At 48.6% G+C, this 23,912-nt stretch overlaps 9 protein-coding genes across 9 annotated transcripts; 5 read left to right on the top strand and 4 right to left on the bottom strand.

Moving 5' to 3' along the window:
• Positions 1-399: 399 nt before the first annotated feature.
• N7471_011158 (ATP-dependent RNA helicase MTR4) lies at positions 400-3,760 on the bottom strand (the record flags this gene model as incomplete). The annotated part of the gene is made up of 3 exons (XM_057283877.1): positions 400-580; positions 637-1,202; positions 1,259-3,760. The coding sequence occupies 3 exons, from the start codon at positions 3,758-3,760 to the stop codon at positions 400-402; spliced, it is 3,249 nt and encodes a 1,082-aa protein (XP_057130143.1).
• Positions 3,761-3,963: 203 nt separating this feature from the next.
• Positions 3,964-4,438, top strand: N7471_011157 (cytochrome c oxidase VIIc family protein; the record flags this gene model as incomplete). Its single annotated transcript, XM_057283876.1, has 4 exons — positions 3,964-4,026; positions 4,083-4,257; positions 4,317-4,349; positions 4,413-4,438. 4 exons carry the CDS (start codon positions 3,964-3,966, stop codon positions 4,436-4,438), a joined length of 297 nt encoding a protein of 98 aa, XP_057130142.1.
• A 445-nt stretch (positions 4,439-4,883) lies between these two features.
• N7471_011156 (Elongator subunit IKI3) lies at positions 4,884-9,342 on the top strand (the record flags this gene model as incomplete). The annotated part of the gene is made up of 9 exons (XM_057283875.1): positions 4,884-6,021; positions 6,075-6,167; positions 6,219-6,778; positions 6,828-6,981; positions 7,037-7,379; positions 7,435-7,703; positions 7,763-7,896; positions 7,956-8,235; positions 8,297-9,342. 9 exons carry the CDS (start codon positions 4,884-4,886, stop codon positions 9,340-9,342), a joined length of 4,017 nt encoding a protein of 1,338 aa, XP_057130141.1.
• Positions 9,343-11,141: 1,799 nt separating this feature from the next.
• On the bottom strand, positions 11,142-12,424 carry mvd1 (diphosphomevalonate decarboxylase MVD1; the record flags this gene model as incomplete). Its single annotated transcript, XM_057283874.1, has 2 exons — positions 11,142-12,285; positions 12,354-12,424. 2 exons carry the CDS (start codon positions 12,422-12,424, stop codon positions 11,142-11,144), a joined length of 1,215 nt encoding a protein of 404 aa, XP_057130140.1.
• A 199-nt stretch (positions 12,425-12,623) lies between these two features.
• N7471_011154 (cytochrome c1 heme lyase CYT2) lies at positions 12,624-13,490 on the top strand (the record flags this gene model as incomplete). Its single annotated transcript, XM_057283873.1, has 1 exon — positions 12,624-13,490. One exon carries the CDS (start codon positions 12,624-12,626, stop codon positions 13,488-13,490), a length of 867 nt encoding a protein of 288 aa, XP_057130139.1.
• A 373-nt stretch (positions 13,491-13,863) lies between these two features.
• N7471_011153 (SNAP receptor PEP12) lies at positions 13,864-14,736 on the bottom strand (the record flags this gene model as incomplete). The annotated part of the gene is made up of 2 exons (XM_057283872.1): positions 13,864-14,382; positions 14,440-14,736. 2 exons carry the CDS (start codon positions 14,734-14,736, stop codon positions 13,864-13,866), a joined length of 816 nt encoding a protein of 271 aa, XP_057130138.1.
• A 283-nt stretch (positions 14,737-15,019) lies between these two features.
• Positions 15,020-17,303, top strand: N7471_011152 (nucleoporin NDC1; the record flags this gene model as incomplete). The annotated part of the gene is made up of 4 exons (XM_057283871.1): positions 15,020-15,322; positions 15,414-15,681; positions 15,732-17,165; positions 17,216-17,303. Exons 1-4 carry the CDS (start codon positions 15,190-15,192, stop codon positions 17,301-17,303), a joined length of 1,923 nt encoding a protein of 640 aa, XP_057130137.1. The 5' UTR covers positions 15,020-15,189.
• Positions 17,304-17,733: 430 nt separating this feature from the next.
• Positions 17,734-18,545, top strand: N7471_011151 (AAA-ATPase Vps4-associated 1 family protein; the record flags this gene model as incomplete). The annotated part of the gene is made up of 4 exons (XM_057283870.1): positions 17,734-17,844; positions 17,947-18,231; positions 18,307-18,380; positions 18,431-18,545. 4 exons carry the CDS (start codon positions 17,734-17,736, stop codon positions 18,543-18,545), a joined length of 585 nt encoding a protein of 194 aa, XP_057130136.1.
• A 3,169-nt stretch (positions 18,546-21,714) lies between these two features.
• On the bottom strand, positions 21,715-23,890 carry dspC (dual specificity phosphatase YVH1). The gene is made up of 4 exons (XM_057283869.1): positions 23,628-23,890; positions 23,274-23,501; positions 22,654-23,004; positions 21,715-22,566 (listed from the first exon to the last, which is right to left on the bottom strand). The coding sequence occupies exons 1-4, from the start codon at positions 23,669-23,671 to the stop codon at positions 22,125-22,127; spliced, it is 1,065 nt and encodes a 354-aa protein (XP_057130135.1). The 5' UTR covers positions 23,672-23,890; the 3' UTR covers positions 21,715-22,124.
• Positions 23,891-23,912: the final 22 nt, after the last annotated feature.

Raw genomic sequence — 23,912 nt, 5'->3', positions numbered from 1 at the left:
AGCAATCAAGCAACCTTGAAGAAGAAGAGGATAAAGGGTTTTGGAAGTGGGGAGAGAAGGGTAGAGAAAGGTAGCGGTGGAGAAAAAGTAGGCGTTGCAGGTGGCAACGCACTCCCTTTGCGCAGCTTTTGGAGATCTGTGCCCTTGAAAGAGTTTGGACATGGATTAGAATGAAAATTTTGATATTTTTTAATAATGATTCTTATAAAAAAATTCAAATGTCTTATGTCTTTCTCTTTGGTTTCATCAAATGTGTCAGACTGAACTACTCCACTGCTTTCGGAGGCGATACGAATACCCGCATCATCTACAACACTACATTCTACGTAATAGGAAAAAGGAAAAATTGGGGGTAATCGTATTCTTTAGACTCCAGCGATCATAAAAGGGATATCGTATCTACAAGTACAGGGACTGGGCAGCAACAATATCGCGGCGGACCTTGCCCAGGGCCTCCTCGAATTTGCTCTCCAAGTCTTCGCTGCCCATCACCTTGGCAGCTTGCGCCATCTGCCGCAAACACTCTTCCAACCGGCGGAAGACACGGATCAAGCTACCTTCGTAGACATCGGTCATTTTGCTAGAATAGTTAGTATATTGCAATTGCTAGAACAATGGGAAGGGGGAAATGCATACCAGATATCTGCAAAAGACTTGCCCTGAGTCCACTCGTAGATCACCTCCATTAGCTCCCAGTGGAAGCTCTGGACGTACTCATCCTCATTCACGGCCATCTTAGACTCCTGCGAGACCTTGGCAATGATGCGGGCCTGTGATTGGATCTCCTTCAGTGGCTTCGCCAACTCATCCTTGGCCAAAGCAGGGGCTTCCTTGACCTTTTCTTCAAACACGAAACAACTCATGACGGAAGCGATTTGCTCGGCAGTCAAATTGTTGAAGAAACCGTTAAACAGCAACTCGCTCAGCATCAGCTCATCACCTGTGCTAATCTCACAAGCGACACGAGCCTTCAACTGCACCACTTCGGCTTCGTTGATAAATCCGAAACGACGGAGCACACGCTTGCGACACTTCAGCTCATCAAGCTGCAAGATCGACATGGCTTCTGTAATCTGCTTCTTTATCGCCTTGATCTTTGCAGTCAGGTCCACCTTCTCGGCATATTGCTCGTACAATTCAGTCAACCGGGGCGAATTGTGCAAAGGGTTGCTCAGGAGGCGAGACTCAAGAACTTCAATTTTCTATTTTAGGGTTAGCAGTGTAAATCATGTCTTGGAGTAGCAGAATCTCTTCTTACCCGTAGCAGCTTCTTGAAGCTTTCATCCTTGATCTGCATGTTCTCAATCGGATCAAGTAGCGGAACACCGTCTGGGAAGCGCCTCTTAACTTCATCAATAGACTTCATAACATCATTCCGAGAGCCAGGCGACGTGATATCCTTCGGAAGCATGATGCGAATGTGAGAGATTTCCGTGATGCAGCTCAGCACAATGGGCACTACCTCATTGCGAGCCGGTTCCCCTTCCTTTGCGGGGTGAACACCTGGCGGAAGATCTTGGAAAGATTTGGTGCCAATGGATGACCCGTCCGACATCCTCATCAGAACATCAACAATGTGAGATTGGTGAGGAGTAATTTTCTCGGTGTCATTGCTCGCTTGCTTACGCTTCTTCTGGTTGATCACCACGCCCCAACCGAAATCAGCGTCTTTGTACTTAACGTGAATCAATCGTCCAGGGTGAATGAAAGTCAAAGAGTAATTTGGGTGGGAAATGACATGCTGAACATCGTCGGCAAATGCGTCCAATTGTTTCCGTAGGTCGTAGTATTCGCGGATGGTCCCCTCGTCTGAGATGATCATATTGGCGCGCCTCTCCTCAAGACCCTCGAGCTCCTTCTCCAGACCTGAAACGCTTCCAGTGTTCTGGAACTGCTTGAAGCATCGTTCGAGCATGTATTCGGGCGAGATACCCTCCACACGCATCAGGTTGAGAATCATGTTGTAACCAAGATGGAATGCGGAATTGAGTCGGTCCTGTTCACCGCGCACGATCTCCTTCGCGACTGCTGGGTCCATCTCCTCTCCAACCATCATAATCACAATACCTCGATCATCGAGACCTCGACGACCAGCACGACCAGACATCTGGATGAATTCAGACGGGGTGACCCAACGCTGGCTAGTTCCATCGAACTTGCGGACACTGGTGAAAACTACAGTCTTCGCAGGCATGTTGAGACCAATGGAGAAAGTCTCAGTTGCAAACAGGACTTTGATGAGACCCTCCTGGAACAGAATCTCAATGGTTTCCTTAAGAATTGGCAGCAATCCTGAGTGGTGGACACCGATACCTTGTTGCAAAAGCGGGAGGATATTTTGAATCTGTGGCAATTGACGATCCTCTGGAGACAACATTTCAATGGCGCTTTCGAAAACCTTGGACACCATATTCTTCTCGGAGTCATCGTTGAAAGTCAGTTTGCTCATCTGCAAAGCACCTGCTTCACACTCTCGCTTGCTGAAGCTGAAGACAATGACAGGGTTGTAGTTCTTAAGCATGATCATCCTGACGATCTTGAAGATATCCGATGGGCCCTTATTTCCACCCTTGTTGATTTGCTTATCCTTGCCTTTGCCCTTGCGTTTGGCTAAAGCGTCAGCCGGGTCATCGCCTTTCTTGTCGGCGATTGCGCTCATTGCTTTCTGGAAGTTCTCCTCGCGGAAAACTCCCTTTTCATCCACCACAAGATGGATACCCTCTCCACCAGCGGGGAAGAAGTAATTCTGGAGTGGCGTCGGACGATAGTTGGTGTAGACAACGTGGCAGGGCTGGTTATGCATCTTGACGATCCATTCGGCGAATTGCATGGCGTTCGGGATAGTAGCGGACAAGAAAACATAGCGGACCTTATCGGGCAACAAAATGATAGTCTCTTCCCAAACAACACCACGATTGATGTCTCGCATGTAGTGAATTTCATCAAAGATTACCCACTGAACTTCACGCATAATCTCAGAGCCACGGTACAACATGGAGCGAAGAATCTCTGTGGTCATAACAAGACAGGTAGCAGTGGGGTTGATGGTCACATCACCAGTCATCAGACCGACATCGCCGAACTCAGCAGCGAATTCACGGTACTTCTGATTGCTGAGCGCCTTAATCGGACTGGTGTAGATCACTCTCTGGTTTTGTTTCAAACTTTGCGCAATCGCGTATTCTGCCACCACGGTCTTTCCGGCACTGGTATGAGCTGACACCAACACACTCTCCTCACGTTGGATTGAAGAAACTGCGACCTGCTGGAAAGGATCAAGTGTGAAGGGCCATGTCTTTGCGGGGTTCGCCGGAGCCTTGTGCTGGGAGATAGGCACATAAGGGTAGTTTGGTGGGATTGCGACTTGATGGCGCACTTGATGAGACACCACAAGTGCAGAAGTGTCTGTGGCGCCTGAAAGTCCCCCAGAGGCTGCAATTTCGCGCTCTTGCTCGGTTTCGAAAGAATCGGCGACTACTGGCTCGGGTTCCTGATCCAATCGAGGTCGCTTCGTCTCGGGTTGCTCTGGTTCGGACGGAGTCGCGGGGGCTTCGGCGGCATCTGCTGAGTCGACTTCCACAGCGGGTGCATCGGTCATCGCAACATCCTCCTGCTGTTCAGGCTCGATATCTGCAATTTTCTTCACGACTCCATTCACCTGTCGTTTTTTGTTCTTATCTTTCTTCAAGCGCTTGGGGGCACCCTCTGACGGTTTCACCGCCTGAGGCTGGTCCTCAAAGACGTCAAAGAGCTCATCCATCTCCAGCGGTTGGGGTTGGTGAATCAACCACAGGAGGAGAATGAGCGGCGTAGGTATCCGGTCTGGACTTTTCTGGTTGAGAAATTTAAAAGTTCTATCCACATGGGGCAAGCGGTGGGGGAGATCCCGAGCAAAAGACGCTAAACCCGATTTGAATGAATCATAATCACGTGATTCAAGATCATCCCATTCCGCACCTCGCGATGTTCACTTCGGCTTCGTCCGTCTCTTTCCGATCGTCCATTCTCTCCTCTCTGTTACTCAAGGTTAGTACCGCCCACTGGACGTAAAACCATTGCACTCGCTAACATTTCAATCTCAGATGTACTCCTCCGCTATCCGGGCCAGAATGGCCACCTCCTTCGCTGCCCGTCGTGGCTTCTCCACCACTCGCACCCAGCTTGGCAGCCCCTACCACTACGCCGAGGGTCCTCGCACCAACATCCCCTTCAACCCTCTCACCAAGCACTTCTTCTGGCGCTACTGGGCTTTCATGAGTTAGTGGGCCCCAATGGACATATGCGCAGTGGGCATGACTAACTCGGGCATTATCTAGTTACCGGATTCGGTACTCCCTTCGCCATTGCTGGTGAGTTATACACCCTCTCTATGATTCCACGCTTAAGCATACTCTAACGTCTATTCCTACTAGTCTGGCAAACCTACAAGACCAAATAAATTGCCCTTCACGCTGTATTTTTCTTGCGATAACAGTCTGGGCGACTAAGTGGTCGAAAACTTGGATCGGGTTTGAAGCAGAGGCGGATATCATGTATAAAGCTAGAGATTATTATCGAAAATTGGTTCCGCCTGTTACCGACCCCATTGTAATTGTGTAGATGTTGAAATGCGTAGCTTAAAGGACGTTGAAATATGGATGAAGTCATTGGCTGAGCCGCTGTGGAAAACTAAAAAATCTCTGGGTCGGCGCGATTCATATATCAATCCTCACGAACACAACCACTCCCAAGCAACGAGACAGTTACTGTCAACAGGGAAGAAAGGGTGGTCTCTGGAATTTAATTTTCCTTGCTATCGTTTGAATTCCATACATTTACTCCCTTAATCGCTTCATGGCGGGGTAAAAAAAGAAGCATAAAAAAAGTTACCCATTTCCTGGAAGATGCGCAATTTGAGAAACGTCCGTCTCGCTGAGACGCAAATTGAGAGCGAACTGCCTCTCACTGCCACAGCATGGGATACTGCTTCAGACTCGGTGGTGTGCACCTTTGGTCCGGCCGAGAACAATGCAATCATCGAGGTTAGACGGAAACGCCCTGAGATCACTTCAACAGATCCCCTGTCTCCCGAAGCACTCGAATGTATTGCTTCCTGGGATGCTCCGTGTCCTCTGCCAGACCTGGCATGTGATCGTGTACTTTCACTGCATTACTTTGCGGACAACCTGACAACCTGTCTCGTGCTGGAAGGGGGTGATATTGTCGTTGTTCGTGAAGAGCCCCTTCCCGGTGAAGACAAGATCGAAATCGTCGGTTCAGTCGATGTGGGAATCACAGCTGCAGCATGGTCACCAGATGAGGAAATGCTGGCTCTCACCACCAGAGCCCAGACGTTCTTGTATATGACCAGAGACTTTGAGAATGTGGCCGATATTACTTTCGCTCACAGTGACCTGCAATCTTCACAGCATGTGTCAGTTGGATGGGGTAAGAAAGAAACACAGTTCCAAGGAAAGAGAGCCAAGGCTCTTCGAGACCCGACTGTACCGGAAAAGATCGATCAAGGAATCTTGAGCAGCCACGATGATGGCAGCACTACGATCACGTGGCGAGGAGATGGGGCGTATGTTGCTGTGAACAGCGTCGAAGCAGATACTCGCCGTGTGATCAGAGTGTACTCGAGAGAGGGCACTTTGGACAGTGTGAGCGAACCCGTGGACGGTTTGGAAGGCGCTTTGAGCTGGCGGCCATCTGGCAGCTTGATCGCTGGAATTCAACGACTCGAGGATCGGATCGATGTGGTGTTCTTCGAAAGGAACGGACTCCGCCACGGCGAGTTCTCTCTCCGTCTGTCCGAAGAGGAGAGGAAATCATGGGCCTCTCGCATCCATCTTGCCTGGAACGTGGATTCTACTGTACTTGCTGTCAAGTTCCAGGATCGTATACAGTTCTGGATCACAGGCAACTACCATTGGTATTTGAAGCAAGAGATTCCTATTACGGTTGATACAAATTCTTCGCTTCCATACTCTTTCGAATGGCACCAAGAGAAGGCACTGCGATTGGTTGTTGGCTCCTCCGGTATGATATCCTTGCACGAAGAGCGAAGCAAGAATAAAAGCTGATTTCAACAGGGTCGATACTGGACGTGGATTATGTATTTGATATCAACCATGGGTCTACCTCTATTCCGGATGATGTTGGTGCTGTTGCAGTCATTGACGGGAGTGAGTATCCCAATAGAACCTGATTGGGAATATTACTGATCCAAGTATTAGAAATTCTCAAATTGACCCCGTTGCGAATGGCTGGGGTACCGCCTCCCATGGCGCACAACGAGCTGACTTTGGAGTCCAACGCCATTGATGTTGCATTCAGCAAATCCGGAACCCGCATTGCCGTGCTGATGAGCAACACGCTCTCCATTTACCTCTGGTCTCTGAAGAGCCGACCTGTTCCTGTTCCTATCCTCGAGTCAAGCTATCCGTTATCAGATGCTCCAACCAGTCGGCCCCGGCAGATTGCGTTCTTGAATGAGAATGAGGTATATGTGCTCAAGGACAACGGACCAAACTCGAGCCATATTGAGAGGACGATCCTGGACACTCGAACCACCGAATCTGTATATCAAGCTGCAGATTCAGAGCATCTGGCATCGATCTTCGCCGGTATTGGACATCAAGCTTTGTGGTTCTCACATGCCCGTCAACCTGCTCGTCCTATCAGCTACTCGAGCATTGAAGAGTCGTCATCGGGAAATCTAGATATTGCTCCATGGGGTGATAGCCCCAATGTTGACAGCCATTGGGCTCGTGTTGTCTCTATCTCTGAGCATGAGGTAAGATTATATTCGCTATGTATTTGGAGCGTAATGCTGACTCTGGTAGCGCGTTTTGATTGCAATGACGAGAACTGGCGCCTTGTACGCTAACAAGCGAGTCCTCGCGAGGAACTGCACGTCTTTCCTCGTGACCCCATCTCATCTTTTGTATACCACATCAGCACATCTTCTGAAGTTTGTTCATCTGAACCACGTGGATGGTAAGATTGATTTCTTAGGTGTTTATGTCTTCATAAACTAACATGGGGATTACAGAAATGGAAGTTCCCGAGGATACACCAGAAACCGATGAACGATGCAGAAGTATTGAACGTGGCTCTCGGTTGGTTTCAGTGATACCGTCGATCTTTGCGGTCGTGCTCCAAGCTCCCCGAGGAAACATTGAGACCATCTTCCCTCGCGCTCTTGTATTGGCTGGAATCCGTACCTTCATCGACCAGAAGAAATACAGGTCTGCCTTCCTTGCATGTCGCAGTCAGATGGTGGATCTCAACATTCTCCATGATTATGCTCCTGAACAGTTCATGGAAAACATCACTCTGTTCATTGATCAAGTCAAGAAGATTGAGTACATTGATGATTTCGTATCGCGCCTGTCGTACGTTAATACCCACCCATTTTTATGAGAAACTGTTTTACTAATATTCACATAGGGAGGACGATGTGTCACAGACACTGTATAAAGACACACTGAAAATATCCAAGAACGTATCGGCAGCTGTCGCCCAGCCGGACGGTCCAGCAGTTCCCTCGGTGCCCAAAATTGGCAAAAAAGAGAGCAAAATCAACAAGATCTGCGATGCATTCCTGGCGGCTCTTCAAAACCGTGTCGATACCAATTTGCAGAATCTGATCACGGCGCATGTTTGCAAGTCGCCGCCTGACATGGAGGCAGGACTGGGACTTGCTGCAGGACTAAGAAGTAAGTACTCGGCTCTTTCATCTTTTTCGATAATCGAATAACAACTAACCGTATTACAGCACAACATCCCGAACAGGCTGAAGATGCCATTGCGCATATGTGTTTCTTGACCGACGCTCACCGGCTTTACTCTCACGCGTTGGGTGTATATGATCTTGAGCTTACATTGTTGGTTGCTCAACAAGCTCAGATGGTAAGACTTTCGGATGCAGACTTTGATTGTGTTATCACTTATCACTAACGAATTCTCAGGATCCTCGCGAATACCTACCATTCCTTCGTAAGCTACAACAGCTTCCAGAGACTCGGCGTAAGTTCGAGATCGACAATCACCTTTCTCGCTTTGAAAAGGCTCTGGGGCATTTGTATGCTCTCAATGCTCACGACGAGATCAGCGCATATGTCGTCAAGCATGTCTTGTATAAGGAAGCCCTTGAGCTCTACAAGTACCAAACAGAGCAACAACGGGAAATTACCGAGCTCTATGCCGATTATCTACAGGGTCAATCGAAATACAAAGACGCAGCAATTGGTAAGTGGTTTGGTTGTAACACCCCTAGACAAAATGACAGCTAGCTAACTCTCAACCCCAGCGTACGAGTCTCTTGAGCTTTATGAGAGTGCTTACAAGTGCTTCAATCTGGCGCACAAATGGCGCGAGTCATTGTACTGTGCCATGATGGCATCTCTATCCGAGGAAGATCTGGCTGCCCACATCGACGGTCTGGTTACGACCCTGGTTGACGAAAACAAAGACTACGTCTCGGCAGCAACAATCTATGCCGATCATTTGCATGACATCGTCACAGCCGCACGACTTCTCTGCCGGGGATCGAAGTTCGCCGACGCAGCGCGTCTCCTTACACTCCATGGCAAACAGAGCCAGGTTGCTGAAATCGTTGACTCTGGCCTCGCCGAAGCCATGGGCAACATGACAGACCTGCTTGCCGACTGCAGATCTCAGCTTAATGCCCAGGTCCCACGACTCAACGAACTCCGTCAGCTTCGCGCTGCCGACCCGCTTGCTTTCTATGGTGGTGATCCCACTGGTGGAGACACGGGCGTCGATATTCCAGACAACGTCTCGCTGGCCCCGACAGATGCATCTACGCTTGCTGGTCGCTCCATGTTCACTCGCTACACGGGTAACACCGGTAAAACAGGCAAAACTGGAATGTCACGTCATACTTCGAAGACTCGCCGGCGTGAGGAACGCAAGCGTGCTCGTGGTAAGAAGGGCACTGTTTACGAAGAGGAATATCTCGTCAACAGTATCCGACGACTCATTGAACGGGTTAACTCGAGCGTTTCGGAGACCGAGACCCTTGTCGATGCTCTGCTGCGTCGTGGTATGCGTGAGCGTGCAGCTGCTGTCGAGAAGGCATTGCAGGAAGTCTTGACTATGTGCGCAGATTGTCGGGACGAGGTATTTGAAGTTCCTCCCCCAAATGCAAAGAACGAAAATGAGGATCAGGAAGATGAAGAAAATGAGGTCGAGCCTACCATCGCTCCTACTTACGGAGGCGGAGGCGCTAGCGTCTTGAGAGAAAGTATTGCTATTGTTGAGGGTGGTGGCGCCGCTCGCGTTAAGGAGATCCCTGTTGTCAAGGAGATGAAGAAGTCTTCTTTACTGGCTTGAAGCAGCCGATGAATATACTGCGTGTGCCAATGCATTCTAGATTATGAAATGAGAAAGAAAAATTGCTTCAGTTCCAATAATTCGACCTATGTAGCTTGAAAAAGTGACCTATAATTTATAGTCTTCCTCTTCGAGATATACCAGGTTTCAGCCATTAGCGGAGAAGGTCTGCCATTCAAAGGCTGTCTCAAGATGTATTCCAAACGCCACAAGGCCTTTTCAGACACTCATATGGAGTGAAATCAAAAGGGATATTCGGGTTTTCGCACAGAATCTTTGCGGCAAAGTCCCTATCCCATGGAGAGTTCTTATTTTGATCCACAGGTTACACTTGTATGACTTCCCAGCAGCTTTCTACGAGACAACCCAAGGGTCCCCATTCTGTGTTCTGCGAATCATACCTGACCTCATAATAGGAATGGAATACCCTCCGCACTTGCCTATTCTCAACAGGAGGCTAGGCCCAAATGTTGCCTTTGCACGATCGTTGGAGAGATTGAGTCTCACCATTAACTGTGGACATCCTTTTGTGACAGTTGAACATGGTACGCTTGGGGCTATATGGTCATTCTTCTCACATTGTATTTGCTTTTTTTATTGAGGGAGCTAAGAATCTAAGAAGTACTCAGTCTGTACACTTAGAGATATTAGCAAGTGAACTGTTTATCTCTTTGTATGCATATGGTTTGAGCTCGAGCTTCTAAGCTATATCTATACAGGTCCTGAAGACGAACACCTAAAGGGTTAACTGCAAGTCTATGTTGCACAGTGAACTATGACTATTTATATAGGAAGAAGCGTAAGTGATACGACTCTAAAGTGGGTGGAATATCCTGAAGCAATCAAGACATATATACTACATCTGTCGAGATAAAGTAGTACAATAGACACGGTTTTCCCACTGGATAACACAAAGATTACACATATATTCTGTGCTCCCTTGAATGGTTAGTTGTCAAGTGAACTGAACGTTGTGTACAAAGTATCCAGGATGGGGATATAAAAAATGACTATATCCCACATTTGGATACCAGGATTGCAGCCAAGAAAGGATACCAAGAAAAGCCCTAAGCAAGGCCGTTCCTTTTCAAGAACCGTAAGTGAACCTGTCAAACTATGTATTAGCTGATGTCTCAACCTTTTAATGTCTTGATCCAGACTATGCATCTCTCTACCTCAACATATATCACTTTCCTCTTGGGCCTGGGTACGCTAGCGACAGCCCAAGTGGCATCTAGGTCCATCAAATGCGTTTGCGACGGTATCACCGAGAATTCACAGACTGCCTGTGCTCAAACTGGTGGAAGCTTCAATGCTACCGGCTGTGGATTTGCAGGATGCTGTGTTTATGCCAACAACGAACAACTCAGGTTCATTGAGAATTGCAGGACGCTTGGATATGGCTTTAGGCGCTGTGATGATTGCCGTTCTTGTTGAGATGACAGAGATACTCGCCAGGTGGAAGTATAGTAAGACAGATATTGGACTTTCAAAGTTGGAAGTGAACATTCCATTGATTTGCATGTATTGTGTCGTGTCACGTCATATCCAAGATATATTATTATGAATGGAACCAGACGTATTGCTTTAGTGTAAACCTAAACCCCGCTGCCATGGCATTATTATGTTCTAGATTATGAGAGAGAAAAGAAGATACAGTGAAAGAAATATCTGCATCAAGCTTGAATGGCCAAGTTAAATTGTCCGCATAAACGGTGGGGTATCTTTCAGGCTGACAGACCTTCCAAGATTGGCTAAAATGGGAATACCGATTGCCTGGTATAGCTTATTCAAACCTTCTAAAGAGTGCTGAGGATCTCACCAGTCTCGCTGACAAGGTGGTCCTCAACCTTGACGGGACCCTCACCGACACCAGTCAAGATGACACGGCTCACACCATCCTTCAGAACTTCGACGGCGCGAGAGTCAACCTGATCCAAGGAAACACCAGCAGTGAAATTGGCCACTCTCTCGTAGAATGCACCGTTCCAACCCTCGGTGTTGGGGCCCAGGATAGCCTTGACGGTGCCCACCACAACCTCAGAGTCCTTATCCTCATAGTAGATGACAGCATTTGGGCCAGCATCGAAAGTGTAAGCACAAACTGTCCGGCCAGCAACACGGTTGATGTCGTGCACAAGGCGGACGGCAGCACGAGAGACGTCGTTCATGTAAAAGATTGGGGGCCACGAGTCGAGGCAAGTGGCGTGGAAAGTGTTCGAGTCACGCATGGTAATCTCCGCGAAGTCGTGGAAGTTGCGGTTTTGGATAGCGGTCTCAATGGCGGCCATACGCTCGGGAACAACGTTCTGGGCTCGCTCAGCGAAGAGAGCAGAGGTGGCCACAGTGGTCTGCATTCCCTCAGTGCTAGGAACATCCTTCTTCTCGGCACTGACGACCAGAACAAGAGCGCGCATCTCAGGCCAGTGGGATGCAGGAGCAACTTCCTCAGCCAGGCTGTCGCTTCCATCAGCGAGCTCACCTGTGCGCCATGCGACGTATCCGCCCATCAGGGAGCGGCAGGCAGATCCGGAGCCTTGGCGCGCAATGCGGCTCAGTTCCTTAGGGGACTGGGGTAGTTCGTAAAGGTCAGCGACGGCGCGGACCAGCGCGGCGAAGCCAGCCGCAGAGCTGGCCAGACCTGCGGCAGTGGGGAAATTGTTCTCGGAAACGATCCGGAGAGGGTGGGCGGAGAGCTTGGGGAGCGAGGAGTCCGCATCCTCAAGGGCCTTGCGGAGGGCACGAAGGTTAGAGATACAAGCGAGTGTCCGCTTGGAAGACTGGATGTCCTGCGGGCTGCCGTTCAGGTTCAGGGTGTCCGCAGATGGGTACTCGGCAGAGCAAGAGGCAGTGGTCAAGGTACGGAGGGAGCGCTGAGAGAGTGTGACTGAGAGGGAGGAGTTTGTCGGGAGGTTGAGAGTAGTATCACGCTTGCCCCAGTATCTAAAACATTTTTGTTAAAACAGAGCTTTGGTATAAAGGGGATGAGGGGTAATCAACGAGCGGCATACTTGATGACAGCAATGTTCACTGGAGCGGTGGTAGTGGCCCGATAAACAGACTGGTTCGATGTAGACGCCATTTTTGCTTCAGATGAATAGAAGAAAGAACAATAAATTTCTAAAGAACTATAAGAGACTCGAGGGGAGATTTACTACTTAGGGGAATTGTTGATTTATCTGGGCGGTGAGGAGCCAAAATAATTTCTACGGCGTAGTTCTAGTTCCGCGTCGATGCGCCGATCATCCTCCAGTCATTGACCTCCAATTATTCATTCAACAATGGGAGCTGCAGCAAGTACGCCATCTGCGCCCTCCGTGGAGCCACCAGCAGCAACTTGTCCTGTGGACCACAAAACCCGTGAGGTCTGGTTGCAACAAAATAGCAACTCACCTCATCCTACCTCCGATGTCTCTGCCGAACAGGGACAACCACGTGCCAAAGCACAACGGCCCCTATCAACAGACCGCGAAGTGAGCACTATCCCTCGAGCTGGTGATTTCAGCTCAGCAGGTGCCTGCCCTGAGGCCAACAAAGGTTCTTCATCCCCATACGCCGCGTCACATGGTAGCCCATCCAATGCCGAATCCGAGACTGGCCGCGATGAAGCTACTGGAAATTGGATTTATCCCTCGGAGAAGCAGTTCTTTGAGGCCTTGATGCGCAAGGGTAACACTCCTGGATCTACTGCCTCAGCCTCAGAGCTCGCGACTTCCGTAGCTTCCATTATTCCCATTCACAATGCCGTCAATGAACGCGCATGGGATCAAATCCTCGAATGGGAGAAAAAGGGCCCCTCGGCCGACCCTGGGAGCAAGAAATGCGGAGGACCGAAATTATATTCCTTCCGGGGACTTGGAGTTGATCCACAGTACCTGAGTCCGCGTGCGCGAATCAATGGATGGCTTGGCTATCAGCACCCATTTGATCGACATGACTGGGTTGTTGAGCGTTGTGGTGGTGAAAAGGTTGAATATGTTATCGATTTCTACCAGGGCAAGCCATCGGGAAGCAATGGAACCCCATCAGGTCTGGCTGCCAATGCCAATGCCACCCCCGGCAAGCTCAGTTTCTTCCTCGATGTTCGGCCCAAATTGAACACTTATGAAGGCTGGAGACTGAGGTTCAACCACTTCACAGGTCTGTGAAGGCATCATTGATGATTGTCTTCTAGCGGAATATGCTTTCGCACTGCACATACAAAGGCGACAACGGAGCACGGGCAGGATTTGGGACCCAATTGGGTGTATTTGCATGTACAACACATATAATTCTGTACGATATCAGGCTACAGGATTAAGAGACAGCGATGAATTAATGTTCTCCATTCCATATAGACCGAAGATTGGCAAGGAATGCGTAAATCAGAAGCAAAAGAATGAAAAGAAGCAAAAAGGTGACATGCTTGACTAACAGAAGTGCAATCATGCAAGAGGGATATCGTGCGCATACATGACAACATTAAAGACGAAGACCGTGAAGGTAGCCAATAAACACAAACGAGAAAAAGAAGAGAAATATCTAGCCGAGGACAATTGCAAGCACAATAATAGCAAGGATAACAGCAAGAATTACGAAGAGACAGCAAGCTCTGTTGCGCGCATTCTTCTGATATCTGCTGGCACTGCGCAACTCGACATTGGCGCCTCGTGTGTCCTGGGTGACGTTTTGGACATTCTCGCTGATGATATCCAACTGTCCTCCTTGCTCCGTAACGATGTGCGCAACATCCCGGAAGAGCTCGTTCAGCTCTCCCACGCTTTGTTCAATGTTCCGAATCTCTGTCTCGCGCTCGATGATCAGAGACTCTTGGAAGTCCACCTCGCCCTGGTTGGCCATACGGTGTTGCTCCTCCAATAGCTGCTCTTGTAATTGGACATCGTTCTCAGCTGACGGTTGTTCGCCTTCTTCGAATGCTGTACGTGCAGCAACTGCAGAAGCGCGCTGTTTCTCGAGTGCACGACGCTGAATAGTTTGGAATTCATCCAAGGTGGCCTTGAATTCGGACGATAGCTTCTGCTGTGTCCATTTCTGGGAGGGCTAGAAGTTGGGACGTTAATAAGAAATACTCAGTGAATGAAATCAGATGAATCATACATTGACGTCCTCCCATGTCTGGATCTGCTTAATCCCTTCTCCTACCTCCCTAAACCCCGTACGGGTCTCTTCAAGAAGATTATGAACTCGTTCGCGCACACGCTCCGTATCGCGTTTGGTTCCGAGAAGGGCAATTTGGTTGGATAGACGAGAGATGTTTGATGTCAATGTAAATAACTGATCTGAGAGCTGCTCCGCCAGATGGTCGAAGTCCGGATCGTCACGGTACTGCGGATCTTCATCCCTGCGCATGGTGGTAGGCTGAGCCTCCAACGAGTTTAGCTTGTCGAAAGACATTCTATGTGTAATTGAAAAGCAATAAATGAGTGCTTAAAGTGAAGGCAGAAGAGGACTGGATACCAAATGAGTTATCTGCAGGTCCCTGCTGCCTTCGATAAGCGTTGGTGTGCAGACCGCCCTCACATGACGTACCATGCAACCACTAGGCTAGATATGGATTAGCTCCTGTGGCACAGTACACTATCGAGCCACATATCACATGACTAAATGTGGCTGGTGTGTTTTGATGCCTCAAAATATTCCTAGGCGGACCTCGCCGTTGATTGATTCTATCAAACCAGCTCAACACAACCAGCTGTCAGCCGTGACCATTCGTCAGCACCGTCTCTGATCCGCCAATTTCGTTCTCCAGCTCCCGGAGCTCTCCATATGACCGTCATTCTGATCATGCTTTAATCTTCAACTATTTCATTCTCTTCCACGAGCGCATCCCACTCCCAAGCTTACATCATGGCCGTCGTACAAACTCGGCCCTACAGGCGAATCCTGACTTCGGCTTTGCACCGAAGATTTGTTCATGCGTCTGCACTTTCACTGCTGGTCTCTTATATTGTCGCAATTGCGATCGGGGAGAAATCGTCCTGTGAGTACATCGCAAGCTTGTCGGGTCGAGCCTCGAAGGCTCAGTTTCAAGTCCTGAAAGTACAAAGAACTGATAAAAGTACCCTATGCAGTGTTTTGGTTATGGTTTCCCTTAGGTAGTTGCGGTGTTCGAACCGCGCTACTCTTCATATCCTCGCTCACCATTTTTGTCCTTCGCGTCAGTCAAATGCACATCGGCTCGAGAACAGCTAGCTCCTCGTTCGGCACCTTGAGATCCTTCACCCTGTTACAAATTGCGCAAACATTTGGCTGGTACATGTTCTCGGCATGGTGGTTCACTGTGGTTTATGTATGGTCGTCTTCGAGTGATTCCAACCTCGAGCTTGTGAAACGGGGCAGGTGCGTTGAGTATGCTTTAAATTACTGCGATCTAGACTAATGAGATACAGGCCACACGAGCGACCGACCCTGAACGAAAGGCCGATTTACCTTCATTCCTTCCATGCGTTCCTAGCATGCGTGCAAGCAGTGTTCCATCTCTACTACGACTACGACCGCATTGCAGTGCCCATCGCGGAGCAAAGCGCCAAAACGAATGACGAGCGTACTCACCCCGTACCGCCAACCTCCAAGTATCTACAAGGTGTTCTACCGCAGGAATTGGCGGCCGGGGCTCTCAGAAGCGTCAGTGTTGCTGGAGCGTCTCTCGTGATATACCCCATATTTTTCAGAAGCTTTGCGTGGAGCTGGTCTTTGTACTTTGCCAAGCTCTTTTTCAGCTTCCCGAGATCTGCAGCCGAACCTCAGAGCTTCGTTCCCTCGATCTTCCCCTACTTCTTCGTCAAAACCTTGGTCCCCGGAGTGATGCTTGTCCTCTCCTGGCAAACCGCCAACCTCTTCTATTCTGTGTTCATCGGCAAGGAGCCTTTGAAGCGGGGGCAGCCACTCACAACAGAAGCCAAGGATCCCAATGGCAGTCTTCTTAGTGGTCTTAAGGCGAAGAAGGAAGTTGTGAAGATTTTCGCGCTCTGGGAACTCAGTCTGATCAGCCAGCGCGTTCCCGACCGCCGGAAGGCAATTTTTAACGAAATTGATCGCGAGGGTGGTTCGGCTTGGTCCCAGGTTCTTGCTTGCACTACCGATGTAATCAACAGCATCAACACCCGCATCGAGGAAAGTAAAAATCCCGCGCCTGCTCCCAAGCCTTTGCCGCAAGCCGAGAAACCAGAGCCTGTTCTTCAAACTCTCCCGCGACTCTCAGAACCGATCAAAGATGACAACATCTTTACTACTGCTCCGAAGGCTACTTCACGCCAGGACAGATTTGGCGATGCGTTTAGCTCGACGGCTAAATCCTTCGGTCAGTCAGAAGACTGGACTCCAACTGCGCGAGCCCGAGTCCGTGATGTTTTTGACCGGGCATCATCAGCAATTCTCAGCCCGGAGCAGAAACAGAAATATCTGGACTCTTCGCAGAAGTTCAAGCTACTTACCGGCGGCCCCTCCACCACTCATAAACCCGAGGACATGAACCCGGTTCTAGCGCAGATTCTTCGTTCGCCTATCGGCCAACCTTTCCGTCAAACATACGCCCAACGCCTCTCTGCTATTGTTCTTGGCACACCAGAGTCCTCTCTATCCTTGATTGTGGATGCCGTGGAGTCGTTGACTCGACTCCTCATTGCCAGTTTGGCTGAAGATCCGTACGGCAAAGTTCAGGCCGATGTGTCGTCAGCCGTGCGACTTCTGACCCAAACCACAGTCACCGTGGATGCATTTGCCCACCAGGGTGGATTGGATGCCCACTGGACGGATATCAACTTCCCCCATCGAGCGATCCCCAGGCGCAAGCAGTTGCCCGTCTGGTTCCAGATGTTGAAATTGTGCTTGCTGCACTCCGTGGTGGTCTCAAGGATCTATTGATGGCCTTCAGGCCTTACTTGCGGGATATCGGTATCGCAGGCAAGGATTTGAGGCTGGCAAAGGAAGCAGCTGGTATTGACGGGGACGAGGTGTTATGATCTATGATGGTCTTTTTTTTTTGCTGCAACTTTTTTAATGCTCACTATATCTCATGATTTCTCTTCACAAAACTTCATGTATTGCTATCTCTAGTCCTATCTCTAGTCCTATCGGGACTGATATCAGTGGACAAATGCATGGTTAGGCGTTCTGACAAGATGGGCGTGGCGGATGTTGGCTGAAATGCAATATCAGCTTTAGTAAATGAATACCTTGATTCCATCAACGAGATCATCCTGAATTCTAATTATATTATAAAGACTTCAATGGATCCGATTTTGCTTCGAAGTATGGGTCACATGACGGCGCTTTCTCAATTAACACCAACCTCATCAAGTCCACCTACACTTGTTCAACACAAACTTCAAGCAGCAACAGAAGCTCTGGAACACTCCTAGTAGCTTAGAGTGACAGCTTTGATTCGAAATCATGTCATTGACAAACGTCTACCATGTGCGTCGGGTCGCGGATACCTCTGCAAAAGCATGTTTGATTTGCTACAAACCATCAACAAGTGTGATGATCACACCGGACAACAAGGTATGCGATCTGATCTCAGATCTAGCTTATAGCGTACAATATTCTTTTTTCACTTCATTTCCCATTTTTATACATGCAAAGTAAAGTGCCTAATTCACTCAGGACTTCTTCTACGTGTGCCCCGCACATTTGCAAGACAAGCATTTCTGCTCTCCAATCGTCGACACAGAGGGCCAAGCAAAACGCCTTAAGGAAGAGGAAATGGCCAAGGAGATCGAAAAAGTGAAAAAAGAATATGAAGAAAAGCAACGACGAAAGAAAGAGCGCGAGAAGGCGTCTAGCAAGGACAATAAAGAGGGAAAAGATAAGGGCAAAGATGAGTCCAAAGACAAAGACAAGGATGCATCTGAGTCAAACGCCAACGATGAAAAAGACAGAGATGATAAGGTTCGTGTCTTTTCACAGCGAAGGGAACCAAGCAAAATGCTTCGTATGAACGTGTTGACTGATTCTCCTTGCCAGATCGCTTCTATCCAGAAAGGTTCTGGGACAGAGATAAAATCAGATGATTCGCCTCGAGTTTTCTCTTTGCATAAGTATGTGATAGACATCATTTTGTTGATAATGACTCCTAACAGCGAAACAGGAATTTCTATCAGATGCGCATCGACCGGCTGCGCAACATTGAAATGGCAAAACGCAACCAGGAAAGATTAAGACAGCCTTCACTGTTTCCCTCTGTGCCGTCGGGAAATCCTTAGACATTTCTTCGATCATATGCTTTGGGCGTCAGTATAGGTAATTCGAGATAACAACGCCATATTGGTTTGCCCATCATCCTCTGCCGATCTGGCGGGCACACTGAAGCCCCAGGCAAGGAGAAGGCGATGCAAAACAGCGAAGGCATTTCTGACAACTGATGTCTATCACTTCGCGCGGCATGTTCAATGCTTCCTATCAATACCTGATTATCGAACCATTTTACTCTGTTTTGACCGGGTTGCAAATAACACCGGACCCAACCATGCGGATATATTGAGTCATGAAAAATTCATACCCCCACATCTCTACGTCTTTATTTCTTAGCGGGCTTTCCGCGAAATTATCAGCGAATCATGCAATCTCCAACCGACAAAAGAAGGTTCAAGCCATTGACGTGGTATTGGCCCCCGGCACGGGGCGCTCCTGACTCGGGCACATTCATCCCTAGGACCTAAATGTATAACGGACTCCATTTATCTCTCAAATAAACAAATATCTGATCCTGCAGGATGCAGACTGCAGTAGCAGAATCAATTTCCAAGCCGGTAATCTATGTAACTCGCTTATTCTTAGTACACATTTCTCTACGAGGCGCCCAATGAGACTCCGCCTTAAAATCCTCAGCCACTCTCGCCCGGGCAATTAGTTACATATACCAAAGACCGGAAACTGTTGACTTTCTATTTTCTACCATAAATAGCTCAGTGTCACGATGCTCTTCCCGTATTGCATGACGTTCAAGTGGGGATATAATAAGCGCTAGTTAGCTAGAGCCATCTTTGTTTAAAACTGACACAAAGTTAACGAACCCCTCGTAGAAACTGCCTCAGCCCTAGTGGGCGGCTTACTCGGTTTGTTCTTGTGCCCTTCAATGGAACCTCTACTCGTGTATTTGCTGCGGCCTTGTGAAGTTCGATACATGTGGCGCTTGAACGAATTCTCCGTGGTACATAGACTGCCATGGTACGTATAACGATCTTTGTACTCTCGTCCCCCTGTCTGGGGCTTGCTCCGACTCACTCTTTGTAGTCTAGAGCTCAGCTGTGCAATTGCAATTATCTTCCCTGGCAGATACAAGGTGTTTCTAATCGTTGGCTTTTGTAAAGCGTTATCTCCATAGTTGGCATGCTGTAAAGTGCTATTTTTATGCAAATCCATATACATAGCCCGCAGCCTAGACAACTATATACCCACAACACTTCTAAGACTCGGACAGACACGTGAAGATTCAACTCCAATTAACAACGCAGCTGCCTGGGAAGTAACACAATCTATAATTATCAAAGAATCGTAGAGGCCTTCTCAAATCACTCGAGTCAAGTTTACCGATTCAACGTTGCCTGGCAGGTCTAGATGATGAATAGTGCTGCACTAGAGCACGCGGCCGACGAAACTAGCGTCATAGGGTTTGGATGCATTCAGGAAGCCTATATATAGTGCTAAGCTAAAATGATGAGCGTAGGTAGACATGACTTTCCTGTGTACGGAGTACTAGTATATTAACCGATACTCCGTACTCGTGCGAGTACAGTGCATAATATGCACGTGTTGTTCAAACTTCGTAGGCAGTGTAACTCCCATCGTGTTGTCTTTATTTAGCTCAAAGTATTTGGCAGCCTATATTTGGTAGCTCACTAGTTGACAACAAATGTCGCCACGAGACACAAGGCTTGTTTAACGCAAAATATGCATGGATGCGCAGATATCATGCATCAAACGAAGTGAGACTACTTTGTAGACATAATATTTTTGAAAGGCAAATTCCTTAGAATACAGGATTACGGGATTATCCCAGACATAAATGATTGTTTTCAAGACTCTCCCAATTGAACTCAATCCTAAGCTAGATCCTATATCCCGTACCTATCATCCATACCAAGAGACCAAGCCTAATCCCAGACAGACCTGAAACAAAGTTTAATGCCAGCGATCGACGCAAGGCGATCACAACCGCATCTATTGATAAACTATGTAAAAATGATGCGGATTGTGGAAAGGATGTGGTACCTGTGCATTTGTTAAGTCTCCAAGCCAGGCCAGATGGGAACTCCACCGGGAGCTCCCCCTGCAAGGCAATGTGCACTGCCCACCCCCACAAGGAAAGGGTTGCCAATCACAGTATGGATAATGGCAAGTATGTCTATACAGCGTCTAGGTAGCTAGTCGAGATAACAGAACCAATGAGGGCTTGTACACTAATTAGATCTACAACTAGTAAGAACTACATAACTAATATATCATATTCGAGATGTGTATAGTACCAAAAGCTCCAATTAGAAGACAATATAAGGTCATATTTCGGGAAAAATACAAGATACCCCAGTAACAAACACATACCAAACAGATACCGGTAATACCAATACACAAACCCACAACCAATCGGGAAACGCAGGAAACAGACCCGCTTTGCACAGCCTCCTCCTGCTTCAAAACCTTGGAAGTCGACAGAAGGGGGGGAAATGACTCGGTCAATCCCAGCGTCATTGGCGTTACGCTGATCCTTGAAACATCCAACTCGAACTGACAGCGCTTCGGTGAGTGGGGCCACTTTTAGGAGAAGAAACCTACTTTGTATGTTGTAGAGAAACGAGGGAAGACAGAAGAAGATAAGTGGAGTATGCGTTTGCGTGGATCTACACTTTTGTGGGCTTGATGGGAAACTCAGGGCTGTCCTTGGCGCGCGATTAACTACCGTTGCCTTGTGCCTGTTTCGTTAGCTGCATATGGCTCGACTCGACGGGATCGGACCCAGCAATAAAAACACCTAGGTAAAAAAAAAACAAGGCCTAGCTAAGGCCACGAGTCGACTTATGCATGTTTGGTATGTTGTATGCGGTGCAGCCCTAGGGTAGGGTCAGCCCGTCCAGACTTTAATTACTATCTACGATTCGAAATGGGGCTTTGGCTTTGTCTCATATCGCCGATGCTGTATTACTCTCCATCTTTGAGTTTGTGCAAGATGCATGTTGACCGACGGGTGCGTTGGATACGAATCACAAGATAGATGGCGATGGCTAGGTAGCTTTCGGAAGACGGATGGCTTGTGTGTTTTGGAATAGATTGATATCACAGTGGCTGTACAGATCAGCAGGGACATGTCGGCTGGCGTGCTGCCTAATGTGTGTCTTGCTTTTGTAGATCATGGGATGGAGCACGGTGCAATCTCCTGTCAGCTTTAGCGGCTTGTCTGGAAAGGTCGCAGGCAGTGTTTTCGAGCCTCACTATGCCCTTGTCGCTGCCTGTACAGAATAGAATGAAATAAGACACAAGGCAGTCATGTATCGCCAGCAACAATGTTCACTCTCCACGTTGGGCACGTGGCCATCCCCAAAGAGTGGGTGCCTCAATAATGATGACCCAGCTGTGCACGAAGTGGACTTTCAAGTGTCTCTCAGGTCCGAGCTAAGGTGTACCATAGGTCACTCACGACAAGCCCGGTGAGCTCCCTTGGTTGCCAGATGATCAATTAGAACAGAAAAAAAAACCAACATGAACCATAAACAAATGTAAGTTGGAGCTTTAAGCTTTCATAACTCGTAAAACTATGTATGCATGTACAGTGTTCATCACTTGTCATCTCAAAGATTGCCACGTCCAGAGTCATTAGCTGCCGCCAGGGCCCGCATTCCCGGAGGAAGACGGATGGCAGGGTTAGCCCTTGGGCCCTGAGCTATGTTGACCTGTGCGATATCGACGCGGGCTTTGGTGAGGCCGATGGCCGGCACGACCCAACCACCACAGCTGCATCGAAGACCTTGCCATGCAAATTTGCCGACATTGGACCCACAGATAGGATTGGGGCAAGTGAGGCGCCCAGAGAGAGGGGCATCGTCGGGGTGCGCACCGTATGTTGTATCAGCGCTAGCCTCAGCTCCATCCTCAGATGGGAAGAGACTCGGGCGCATCCAGGTCAGGGGGTGGAGGAAAACATGGCCGCAATCGGCGGTTGCTGAGGACTTGGCGGTGTTTTGCTTTTCTTCCTCATGCGGGAGGATGAATGGACTCGTTGCCAATTTTGTTCTGTGATGGGTTTAGTAAACCTGGAAGGTTCTTTTTTTTTTTTCTCTCTCAGGAATATGGGTCTGGATCTTTAATTGTGGGACTAACCTGCATTTCCGACATTTAATCTCGACTGTTCGACCGGTGGCGTCTTGGGACTGAACGGGCTGTTCATCTTCAAATCGCACTGACTTCAACTCTGGGGCACGGCCACACGCCACACTTCCTTCGACATCACGGCGATAAAGCCAGCGCTTGTACGATGGGTGGTCGGTAACATCATCTGGGCAGCCCATCTCATGGTACAGATTCAGCTGTTCCATGAAGCCCTCGTTTGGCTCACATAGGGGCCTGCTTTGGCGAACCACCGCAAGGGCAGATTGCGGTGTGAGTGCCCCCGGCTGCCGGTGGAGCAAGTAGGCGATGCAAATGGCCGCGGAGCGGGACTTCCCCATCGCACTGGATCATTACATTAGCCACTGTACATCTTTCCATGATGAGCGAGGCCAGGCACGGCTTGTGGGTTTCCAGAAAAAGGGTCCAACGTGCATAAACAGAATTTGCGGGATTCTTCAGCCACGTGTAGATCGCACTTGATGGATACGAAATGACGTAGGAGGCACGAAGCCACTCAAGAATATGCATTCCACAAGAGGAAACAGGGACGAATGACAGAGCCGGGAGGAACTTTCCGCAAGGGAGACTGGATAATTCGTATTTTGACTTACCAGTGAATGAGTACACCTCCACCACCGTTTAGGCCGGACTGAATAAACTTGATAGCGGCGGGGAAATGCTCCAATAAATTTTCATCGTCGACATCGTCAACTCCTATTGAAAGATGCTGGAAAGACTTGAAAGTCTCCTGTTCCTCGGCTGGGTTGAGACGCAGTACTGAGAGAACATGCGAGATATCTGCGCGTGCCAATGCTGTTTTGTTTTTGGCGCTTAATATGCTACAAATGGCGCGTTAGCAATGAATAAAAACTGCCAAATCAGGAACTGCCAGTGCCAATCTCCAGCCTCAGATCCATTTTAGCGATACCCGGGCAAGGATTGTCTGTTAGTGAAGTGAGACCAACCCTCCGACATAGATATTGTGGCCTTTTATTTGATTCATGGCCATTTTTGGGATATAGTGGCTGCGACTTGGCAGCAGTAAGACGTTTTGTTGATGGCGACAGAGAAGGTACAGAATTCAGAGGTTCAGTTCCAGTGTCGGTTTGATAACTTGACTCTTTTCTTCTCTTAGATCGCAAAGGCGGAGGTTGAGCCTCGGCGCTGCCAAACTCAAAAAGTCTGATAGGGCAAGGGTATGACAAAGCAGGTGACTTGGGTGCCTCAGGCAATACCGTACTCTTATATTT

The sequence above is a fragment of the Penicillium samsonianum genome, assembly GCF_028829775.1.
Source record: "Penicillium samsonianum strain IBT 33392 chromosome Unknown utg000007l_segment0_segment0, whole genome shotgun sequence".
Lineage (NCBI taxonomy): Eukaryota > Fungi > Ascomycota > Eurotiomycetes > Eurotiales > Aspergillaceae > Penicillium > Penicillium samsonianum.
The sequence above is the reverse complement of the archived record's forward strand: the minus strand, read 5'-3'. Positions and strand labels throughout refer to the sequence as shown.

Excerpts from the sequence above, each read along its gene's own strand:
- dspC (XM_057283869.1), bottom strand. The coding sequence starts at position 23,671 with ATGGCCATGAATCAAATAAAAGGCCACAATATCTATGTCGGAGG. Across the intron at positions 23,502-23,627 it reads CACAATATCTATGTCGGAGG|CATATTAAGCGCCAAAAACA; the intron begins GTTGGTCTCACT and ends CGCCATTTGTAG. Across the intron at positions 22,567-22,653 it reads ATTAAATGTCGGAAATGCAG|AACAAAATTGGCAACGAGTC; the intron begins GTTAGTCCCACA and ends AACCCATCACAG.